The 11,349-nt window shown below is 46.4% G+C and overlaps 1 protein-coding gene across 1 annotated transcript in view; it reads right to left on the bottom strand.

Moving 5' to 3' along the window:
* The window catches only part of mast2 (microtubule associated serine/threonine kinase 2), a gene marked incomplete at its 5' end in the record, with an annotated part of 26,184 nt that extends 15,101 nt beyond the window's left edge, over positions 1 to 11,083 (bottom strand). Inside the window, 6 exons of the mRNA XM_015385355.1 lie at positions 3,708 to 3,917; positions 4,040 to 4,115; positions 8,482 to 8,636; positions 9,482 to 9,560; positions 10,329 to 10,349; positions 11,008 to 11,083. Of these exons, the coding sequence (XP_015240841.1) occupies positions 3,708 to 3,917; positions 4,040 to 4,115; positions 8,482 to 8,636; positions 9,482 to 9,560; positions 10,329 to 10,349; positions 11,008 to 11,083 (617 nt within the window). The remainder of the gene's footprint in view (positions 1 to 3,707; positions 3,918 to 4,039; positions 4,116 to 8,481; positions 8,637 to 9,481; positions 9,561 to 10,328; positions 10,350 to 11,007) is intronic.
* Between the last annotated feature and the right edge of the window lie 266 nt (positions 11,084 to 11,349).

The raw sequence follows: 11,349 nt of genomic DNA, 5'->3' as shown, positions 1-11,349 counted from the left end.
ATGGTTAAAGAATGTGGATCGTCTTGTTAGAAACTAAATAACTATTAAATAGGATCATTAATTAGTGAGTTCATCATAGATGGATGAATGGATGTTGGATGGATGAGGATGGATGAATGATGGGTGATAATGGTTTGATTGATGATGGATTTGATGGATGAATGGGTGAAATATGATGGATGGAAGGAAAAAAGAATTCTTCTTTAGATCACTTTTCCAGCCTGTGCTGATTCCTGCCATCAGTCCTTTCCGCGTTAAAGTTGCAGGTTTTCCTGACGGTGAGGTTGAGGACAACCACCTCCATTCTGGTGTTCGTCCTTCACACACAGAGCGATCAGACTGGGAACCAACAAGAGGACGGAGTCTGTTTCAGGGACACAGGAGAGCTAATCTAAATCAGGGTGACCTCCGTCAGCCTCCTCCGTATCCTCCAAGAAACGTCTGTCAGCTCCGAGACGAAACAATTTACCCAAGAACGCGGCTGCAGGAGCATCGGGAGCGAACTGTGACCCCTGGAAAGACGGCGCTGCTGGGAGCGGCGGCTGGAATAATTACATCCCGCCTGCTGTGAAACATGAATGCTGTTATAATGCATGTGTGTGTCGAGCAGAGCGGCTGCTCATAAACCAACCTGATGTTTGTCAGACAGAACCAGGAGGCCTGCGGGCCCTGTAACCCTGGTCCCTGAATTATTTATGAATGTAATGAAAGCTGGAGGGGACGGGCCGTCTTTATGCAGTGAGTTAGAGAGAGCATGTAGGGTGGCCGCTGATCGGTGACTAACAGACAGCAGAGCGATGGACTGACTCTGCAGAGTCCATAATTAATCCCAGCCTGAGAGACGCTGCAGAGACACGGAGTAAAGGCAGGAAGTCCCATCTCCAGCACCGCTGCATCCAAGACGACCAGCAGGAGCTGGACACAAACACCCGTTTAACCCGAGATGCTTCCATTCGGAGGTTCTGCTGATGTTTGCAAGAACATATCTGAGCTTTTAATGAACAAAACCAAAATCATCCTTATGGCTGCGTTTCTGCACCAATATCGAGTTTAACTGGTTTACAATTTGCCCTCAGTGAGGAATACCGATAAAAAACTACAAATATTTTACACGGAAACGTAGATTAATTTGGGAATAAAAGATCTTTTCTAACAAAATGATAATCAAACTTATTTGAATTTTAAAAAGATAAATGATGAAAATATTTCATCTAAAAGGATCAAGTGCTCCTGTTGTTGGCAGGGTTTATCATCATTACTTCACATTGCAATAACACAGCTGCTCACCAGGTGGCACCAGACACACAGCAAGGAGGTAAAAACGTTCCACTGTTAGAGACGTTAGCATCAGGCCATGAAGGTTCCCACCGACACACAGAGCTTCCTCTACTCTGACCTGTTCTGTCTGGAATTGCAGCGTTTTTATTCCTGAATTGATCAGAGTTAACCAATCAGCTACTGCTGCTCGTTAATCACTAGCAATAACTTTGACCAATAATAACAGAGATGTTTGTTGGACAGAAGATTACAGAGGATGAAGCTGGTGCAGCTTCTCTGATGATGGTCTGCTGCAAGCGTGGCGCACAAAGCGTCGTCGTCAGAGATCCTTCCTCCCAACCAGTCCATTTGCTTAGACTACAACCGAGCCAACTACCAACCAGTAGGTTAATGAAGCTGTTTTAGTTTGATAATGTTTAGATAAAAGGGTTTAACTGGACCCAGTCAGACCTCCCATAACCTTCCTAAACTGGATAAGAGGCTCGGTTCTGGTCCATAATATCAGGAACTTAGCAGCCAAAGGGAGGAACCAGAGGAGCAACAGAAAGGTGATGAAAAGGACGATAAAATGCCTGCAGATTGGAAACCAAATAAGTAAACCCGGTTTGGGATTTAAATTTTTTGCTTAGATTTTATTTAATCTAAGCAAGAAGCTTCTTTTAATGATGAAAGTTTGTTGAACAGATCCAGGCGGTTCATCTCCACAGGTATGCGGCACTCTTATGACCCAAAGGGGTCCAACAGGGGGTCCCAGCAGACCATGGCCTGGATGCAGGTTGCCATAGTGACCGTCTGTGACAGGAACGGATGAAGGAAGGGAAGGAGGATGGATAAAAGGCGAGGAGATGAGAGGTGAGCCGGTCTCCTGCCAGGAATGTAATGAGGTCATGACATGGAGAGGAAGAGGAGGGATGAAGGAGCAGATAAGGAAACCAGACAAAAGGACAGAACCGTGGCAGGAGCAGCAGAGAGGAGAACAGATTCTGGGATGGACCGGACCTAAGAGAAAAGCGTCATGGTTTCAGGTTTTAACCAAACTCTCTGTTCTGTGCAAAAGTCTTCAGTCACTTCAAGTTCCTTTGAAGATCCAGACCTCTTTCTCTTTCTTCGGCCTTCAGCTCTTGGCTTCAAACTTTTGCACAGAACCGCAGGAGCCGGTCAATCCACAGATACGACCCAAACACAGCAGGACCAACAGAACCTCTTAAAGTTGTTGAGCCTCAGATTCAGATCAGGAGAAAACAAATCAAAATGAACTCAACTGTGAACCGGGCCTCCTCCAAGCAGTGGGTCAGCAACTTCCACTCGCTCCTCCTCAACACCTCCTGCACCACCTCCTCCTCCTCCAGCCTCCTCTGCCACGACACGCGGGACATCGCTCAGACCAGAATCAGGAACCGCCGCGCCTGCGTCCACCTGTTCACATCCTCTACTGCTCTGAGCTCCGCGTCGCTTAACGCCGCCTGAACGGTGATGTCATCATGCAGCAGCACCTCCAGACAGATGTGCTCACCTCCACTTTCTCACACTCTCCAAAAGCATCCGAACAGGCTTCACCCTCCTCCTCCTCCTCCTCCTCCTCACTGAGTCCAAACAGCCAATCACGCCCAGAGGAATCCCCCAATTCCCCGCCCACCTTCAACCCTCCCGCTCAACGGGGGGTAAACCATCCGTCAGCCTCCAGCGATCGCTCGGGTGTGAAATTAAAATCAGACAGAGTGTGTGTCCTGATGGAGACGTACGTGTGTGTGTGTGTGTGTGTGTGAGGGTCAGCCAGAGGCCGCTGGGAGGAAACAGAGACGTCAGCGCCGGACTGTCACAACAAAAACACCAAAACGCTCCAAATCGTCAAACATAACGAGGCAGCTGCTGCCTAAACTGAACGAGGTGACATCACGGCTCGCCACCGATGAGTTAACGGAGCGGTGCGTCATGCCGTGAGCCGATCGAAGGACGGACCGATGGGACGGTTCTGTCATTGGATTAGAACCAAAACCGGCTTTAAAGACTAAACATGTTTTTCTTCTGGACTTTTTTTTTCTGCAACTTTTCTTTTTTTCTAGTTTCAGTGATTTTATTTTCCAACACTAATATTATTAAGGATTATTAAGGATTGGAGCAGAAAAATATTTAAAAAATTGCAAACTGTAAAACCTTAATAATGGCAATAAAAGTTTATTTAATTACAATGTAGGTTTATTCTAATGTTCTGTGTTTGTTTTCTAGATTGGTTAAATAAACTCTTTATGCTAAAATGCTCCGTTTTTCATTATCTGGCGTTTCAGTGCCAGAAATTTTCTTTCCAGTAAATCTGAGTTTTTAATCAGCATCATGTTGAACAATAATAAAGGAGGACACTGTTCCCTAAACCTGATCAGACATAACTTCCACTGATTTCTTGTTCTCAGACATTAAAGCTTCAGACTCACGTCCTGCAGCAGCTTCTCCAGGTTCTCCTGCAGCTCGTAGAAGTATCTGGACGTGATGAGGTCCTCTCTGCTTTTGACCAGGCAGTCCCTGGACAATTCGATCAGCTGATGGTAGATGAAGCTCAGGGCCCCGTCGGCCAGCGGGCGGACCTTATCCGGCGCCGAGGAGGCCAGCAGCTCGGCCAGACGCTCCTCCATCTGAGCCGTGGCCTGGGGGAGGGAGGAAGAAAGGGGGGGTCACATGGGGGGATGATGTGGAAGGTGTTGATCAGGAACTAAGACCGAGTTTGAGTTGGAATGTGGAAAAAGCAGCAGCCGGTTCCGGAACCCACCTTGGGAAACCGCTCCTTGTAAACATGGTTCATCATCATGATCTCGTGGTCGAAGGAGACCGGCGAGCGTCCAGGGCTGAAAGCAAACAGAAGGACATGAGCAGGATGGAGGGCTGCAGTTCTGCACATCTGGTACAAACAACATGCATGTGGCAGTGAACACCATTTTAACACGCAGGTAGCAGCAAACTCTGAATAGTAGGAAGGAAACCCTGAGATACATGAACGCATTCAAATTGATAAAACTGATCAAATAAGAGGAAGCAGATGGGACCTCAGGAGTTCTGTTTCTCTGTCCTTCTGCTGAATAAAATGGATGTTTGCTTTATCAGGTCTGAGGGGCTTTTCTTCTTCAGGGGTTTGATCAGGAAACCTACTTGGACCTCAGTATTTGGATCCACTGGCTGAGACACTGACTGAGGTTTGGAGAACATTGGCACTCAATCCGGACTCCAGAACCGCTGACTGGACTGGTACAGTCTCTGGGTCTCCATGGTGACACTAGCAGGGTTTCTGCCCCCACAAACAGGTCTGAGACTCTGGCCGGTTCTGGACAGGGTTTGTTTTCCTGCTGCATTTTCATTCGGCCGGTTTGGAAACTTTAGTATCCAAGTACCTAAATTAGCTTGGATTTTGTACCAAATTAAAACTAATAAAAAAAGAAAAAACTTTTCAGCAACAAAACATCATCCAGTTGAATCTGATCTGACGGATTAATCCTGAAACCAGTCTGGTCCTTTAAAAGGTGGAGTTTAAGTTTATAGAATAAATATATTCATAAAATACAACAGATGGAAATACGTGTAGGAATCCCAACAGTTAAATGAAGAGAAATAAGGTGCTCCATGGTGAGTCATCTACACAACAACAACACACACACACACACACACACACACACACAAACGCAGATCATGTGACCAGGAGAGCGATGAGGTAATGCTTTAGTCATCCATCAGCAGCTCAGACTCCAATTAGCTGCTTAATGAGAAGATGACAGAAAACGTCAGACAGGCCGTCATCACACCAGCAGGTAGCACACACACACACACACACACACACACACACACACACACACACACACACACACACACACACACACACACACACACACACACACACGGTTCTTTGCTATCCTTATGGGGATTAACATTGCCTTCCATTCATTTCTATGGCCTAACCCAGAATGTCACCAAAGCATAAATAACCCTAAAGTCTATCCAGATCCTTGGTCATAACCCTAACATCCAACCTCAGGGGAGAGCCGGCCCTCATGGGGACGGATCCTCTGTTGGGTTTTGACTGTATCTCCTTCCTATTGATCCGTTTAATCATCTCTTCTGGTCTGGTTTCTCTGTTAGCTGATGAACTCTCTGAGCGTGATGGCGAGACATGAACCTGGAGCAGTAAAGAGGATGAGCCTATCTGAGGAGACAAAGATGGTGAAGATGGATGAACTTCATCAGAGCTCAGCTCCTCTAAACTCTGCAAGGCAGGACAATCAATCAAAGCCAGAGCGTCTCCGTCTGATGCTTATGGAGGTAAAGCAGAGCGGGAAGTAGGATGGATTCAACGCCTCAGGGCGTCAAGACGCCCCTTTCATTTTCTCCTCATGTCTGTTATTCTGCTTCTGAGTCGTTATTCAAATGAATCTGCAGCCGAGGCTCAGAGAGCATCCGTCAGACAAAGGCTCATTAGGGAAACAGAAACGGCCTGGGGGCCTACGTCTCTGGGTGCAGGCCTGGACCCGGTTCTGGGAGCCGGACCTGAGGTTTCTGAACCAGGGATGGAGGATATGGATTACTAACCATGAAACCTTTAGAGCGGAACGGAGGAAGCTGATTTGTGGAGACAGTGACTGAGGACAAACTGAAGGGGGGGGGGGATAACAGAGGTAAAGAGGCTGAGGTAATGAGATTCTGACTGAGCGTGACAGGAAGCCTGAGAGGAGGAGGAGGATTCTTGGTTCTGGTTCTCTGAACACCAATCAGAACCTTTATAGGAACATCCAGACTGAATGTCTCAGAACCTGTGGAACCGGTCCGGTACCAATCCCACCATGCTCTGTTTTTTTCATCTCGGACAAATGGTCCGGTCCCTCTGGGAGACCCGTCCAATGAGGCAACAGCAGCATGAAGCGGATCAAACCAGAACTAAAATGGGTGGAAAGCAGCGAAGGGAAATAGAGAGAAGCAGAAAGTGTCTTTGTTCAGCAGAAACATGAAATTAGCCTTAAACTGCTGCTCCTAATCATTAGTTCTGCTCCTCCTCGGTCCAATAATCTCCCCCATAATCATCTGCTCTCTTCCCTTTATTTCCTTCATAATGTCTCTCATCCTTCATCTCCTTTGCTTTTTCTCCTTTTTGCTCTCGTTTCTTTCTCTGTGTTTTATTTCCAGAGGTTGAGGAGCTGCTGCACACACAGCCATCAATCCGCAGGAGCAGCAGGATTTTGATCAGATCAGCTCAGAGCTCCTTATCCACGCCTCCTTTCATCCCAGAGGATGAGAGGAAGTGATATCTGATCTGTGAGCTGAGAACCAGCAGAGAGGAAGAGGAGGAGAGGAAGATCTGAGCTGTTAGAGACGGAGTGATGGACAGGAGGAGGACAGGTGAGAGTCAGGAGATAAAGCTCTGACCTTTCTGCTCTGAACCTGCTTTTATGGGCGCCATCAGTCAGAAAGACGGACGGCAGCCTAAACCTGAACACATAAACCCACAGAGTTTCATCCTCAGGCAGAAGGTTCTGACCGTCTCAGTTCCATCATCAGTCCAGGATGGGACAGAGCATCCAGGTTCTAATTCTGTTTCCCACCAGAGACGACAGAACTGGAAGACTCCTGTCGGGTTGGTCCGATTTAGAATGGAAACGAAGCAGTTAGCCAAACTAACTTCATTAACCAGAATGTGTCTATCTCTTATCAGTAATTATATTACAAACACGAAAAATAGAAACAAAAGAAAAAGCGTAGCGTTGTTTTATCATTTTTTGGCAGGGCGCCGCCCTGTTGATACACTCCAAGGGGTGACATTGAAGGGTTGGTTGATGAAGACAAATAAGGTGATCGTAAGCTCTATGGGGAGTCAGCTACACCAGTAATACAACTGGAGCTATGCATACCCCTAGTGGTCTGTGAGTGCATTGCAAGGGGTAGATGAAAATATTTTATTTCTTTTTAGGTAGTAAAATAAAATTGCACTGCGATCTGCTCTGCATTGTCGTGAAAAATCAAACAAGCTTTTATTAACCAAAAAGCATGTTTTTCTTATATGTTTGAGTTAAACAAAATGAGGTAGAAGAACAGCCTGAATGTAGATCTGGTATCAGCTGTTTTCACACTGAGCTATCAGAGCTCATCAAAGCAGCTCAGGTGCCTTGATGAAAAGTAAAACTAATGAGGTCAATCTGTCTATTTTTGTCCTGTATTTTGTTCCAAATCCATCAAGTTTAAAATCGTAGGGAAGCGGGCGTTCCAACGGTTGCATTTCTGAATTCTCCCGACTGGTGCCCAACTTTACAAGAGTGAATAAAGTGAATGTGATTGGTCGATTATCAAGGGGGTGGGATTTTTGTGGTGGAAGGTTCGAAAGCAAGTTTGGTTGTGGCCGGTTTGTTGGAAGCATCTTGCTAACCAGTTAGCAACTTAGCGCTAGTAGGTTCCCAATGGGAAATTCCATTGGGACCAAGTAGCACTTAATTGGTGACTTAGAACAGACACTGTCAAGGAACGCTATGGACAGAAACATGCAAGAGGAGGAGAGTTTTGTGTCGGAGGTCGTGGATGAGTCTCCTCCTTCATACATTTTTTATTTAGAGGAGGAAAGCAGGGACGAAGATGTGGAAGAGGACGCCAGGGCGGCAGAAGCTTGGTTTGGTGTAGAAGGCTTACAGCCGTACATGTTTGAGTCCTTGCCTCGCAACACTGCCAGTTCTGTTAGCTCTACGCCTGCCGAAGACACAGACGTCCATCCCTGTGAACACCTTACTCAATGGTAAAGGAAATTATTCTTATTTCTTATTTCAACCGTTGCATATATTAGCCACAACATATGAATCAAGATGCCTTGACCGAAAAATTTGATTGACATATGACCGTTGATATATGATTGGCTGAATTTAGGTGTACAAGCTGACATATATATAACTAACTGGCCTGCATAAGATAATGAAAAGAAAACACAGATTTAAGGAAAGGATTTTTTTTTTAATAGAAATTTAGACAATGTAGTCTGATAAAGAGTACATTTATATACATGCTTAAGCCAGGATGATTTGAAATTAAAATAGGACTTCCCTACGACTTTAAGTAATACACTTAAGAAATTTGGTTTGATGGAAGACAAAGCTGCTGTGGAGCCCATCTGCGTATGACTCGAGTTCTCAGAGAACTACAGAACCAACCACCTCACTGCACATGTTCACCATCCACCAGAGGAGGTCCTACCTGAGGCTGCGGGAGCGCGGTCTCATGGCGGGGGAGCGGCGGCCGTCCTCGTCCGTGATGCTCTCCGAGCTGAAGTGTTTGGTGAGGAAGCGCAGCTCGTCCGGCGTGGGCTGGAAGGGCAGCTGGTGGAGCTTCTCCTGAGATGAACAGGAGGACTGTGAGAGGAGGAGCACAGAGGGAGCACAGATTACAACCAGCAGCTACTGCAGGACGGGGAGGACGGGGAGCAGCTGCAGACTGAGCTACGGCCTGGACGGGACACATCTGGTTTCAGGGCTTAGAAACCCGAAAATACAGGATTAAAACTAAACGAGTCAGAAGATCATCGGAGGAATGAAGAATTCTCTAAGTAAGATGGTTAGAGACTTTATTGCTCCCTCTACTGAGAAGAACGTCAACAATCCATCAGAGGAGAACTGAGCAGGACCCTCAACTTTTCCATCGTTTCTATCTACACTTTCTCAAACCTTCACATGCTCAGCAGGTTAGATAGAAGATCAGAGAACTTGACTTTTTAACTCTGAAGAACTATTATGAGAACATCTGATCTTCTCTACTGTCCATGTGGAGGTTTAACAGCAGGATGTCCAGCTTTTAAATGAAGCTGAGGTTTATTCTGGGATCATTGAGATATTTTGGCTGAAGATCAGGAGATTACAGCAGGAAAAGATGGAAACAAAGGGGTTCCTGGAGGGGAGGAGGAATTTTTAAAGCTATGAAAGGTTCAAAGTTCAAAGGAGAAGGGAACCGATCGCAGAAGATGAGTTATGACCAAACAGGTGGAGGAAAACTGAAGTAAACAGAGGAGCAGCTGCTGGAGGGGAGTAGAGGAGCTGAGAGGACCCAGAATCAGGGTTAGAACAAAGAGGCTGACTATGAAGCTCAATCATTGTGTTTATTGAATCGATAATTAGAGGGAAATCTGTTGTGATTGTTAAACTGATAAAAGCTAACAGCGGATCTGTGTTATAGAGCAGAGATGGACAGAGGAGACACTTACTGAGACGGTGGAGCTGGGGGTGTTGGTGCCGTACCCAGAGGAGGGCAGCGAGGCCAGAGACCAGCGTCGGCCATCGGTCCTGGAAACGACATTTACACGGATCAAACAATCAGGGTCAGGATTTACAACCAAACAGAAACTGAAAGAAGACCAAGCAGCAAGGCATCCATCCAAAGAGGAAACACAGAACCAGAACCGAAGCTCGGGTTCTGCAGACACTAAGCCTGAAGTTAGACAGCACCAAGAACTGGACCACAAGCCGGTTCTGAAGGAGTTCCTTCAGAGGAATTCTTGTTGCAGAGAGAACCAGAACCAGGTCCTTCTAGCAGCAGCAGAAAACCCAGAACCCTTTGCTAGAAACATGCAGATGTGTCCAGATGAAGCTGCAGGTCTGAGAGGAGCAGAGATTCTGACCCAGTTCTGTGTGAGGCATCGGATCCAAGGAGCCACAAACACACAGATCTGGAGTTGGATTGTTTTCACCAAAGGATTAAACACTCAATGTCAAACTAAAGCAGGGGGAAAACTGAGACTAAATTTGGACAGAACATTTGGAGATTTTCCTCTGCTCCTCTAAACCAGACTTCAGAGACCTTCAGGCTGAAGGACAGGAGACAGGTTTCAGAGCACAGGCGGGATGAGACGGGCAGGTCCTGTAGAATCAGAGGTTCTCAAGCTCAGGTCTTTCCAGGTGATTTCCTGAAATCACTGCTGCTGTTAGAGAGCAGAGGTTTGGTTCTTTTGGATTAACCACAATAATTCATGGAGAAGGAGAAAAGGTTCGGCCATGCAGAGACTCAGACAGGGAGGAGGCAGTAGCAGGGTGAAGGGAGGTGGGGGAGTTTACCTGTCAGCTCTGTGTCCGTGGCTGTGAGGAAAACAAGACATGGTTGGTATTTACACATCATTCATCCTGTCAGACCAACACCGGCTGCACCGGGTTCAGACAGCTGATGCCGGATCAGGATCCAGGATTCTGATCCAGGATCAGCCACTGGCTTCAGTTTGTGACTAAATGAACAGCAGGACATTGGCCGTCTTCCTGTAATATGGAGCTCCACCACTGGGGGTCGCTGTTGTCCCAGAAATGAGCAGAAGGACAGTAGCTAAACCTGCTTTAACCCTCATTCCCTCTGCTGCACCAACACCAGATGCTTCATGCTGTTGCCGTGGAAACATCCGGGGGGACAAATGAGGAAATGAGGCTTATTTACAGTTGATGTTAACTTTTGTAATCTGGTTTTGATGTAAAAACAACAACAAAAAAAAGTATGTCAGCAGTGGGAGCTTTACGAGCAGACGGGAGTTTATTCTTCCAGCCTGAATGACTGACATACAGAGTGAAACCTGGAGAACAGCCCATCCATCTGGGCGCCATTTATCACCATCTCCTTCAGCTGTCACAGAAACATCCTCTAGCAAGCAGATACTTTTCTCTGAACCAAGCAGATACTTTTCTCTGAACCAAGCTAAAACGGGTCTGATCCAAATGTTCTGCCACCAAGGAAAGTGTATGAGCAGCTCACCTCCGTGCAGGAACGAAGGAGAAGTGAGCAGCTGTGTTGGGGGAAAAGTTGCGGGGGCTGTCCAAAGGGCTGGTGCCTGCAAGACAGAGAAAAGGGGCAAAATCTGAATGAGTCAGAATTCCTGCAGCTGCAGTCAAACAAAAAATTCATCCAGGAGGTTTTGCTGCGTCGGTTTAGATGCTGAGATGCTTCTGTCCCTCCTTCCCAGAAATGGTCAAACCTCACAAAACTAAGGAGAATCAAATTCTTGATGGTATAAAATGGACTTCTTACCAAAAACATTTTCCCAACATTTAAACATATATGGAGAGAAATTTGTTCCAATATTACTGGTACGTTTCA

This window comes from Cyprinodon variegatus, unplaced genomic scaffold, assembly GCF_000732505.1.
Source record: "Cyprinodon variegatus isolate N-32 unplaced genomic scaffold, C_variegatus-1.0 Scaffold337, whole genome shotgun sequence".
Classification (NCBI taxonomy): Eukaryota; Metazoa; Chordata; class Actinopteri; order Cyprinodontiformes; family Cyprinodontidae; genus Cyprinodon; species Cyprinodon variegatus.
The sequence above is the reverse complement of the archived record's forward strand: the minus strand, read 5'-3'. Positions and strand labels throughout refer to the sequence as shown.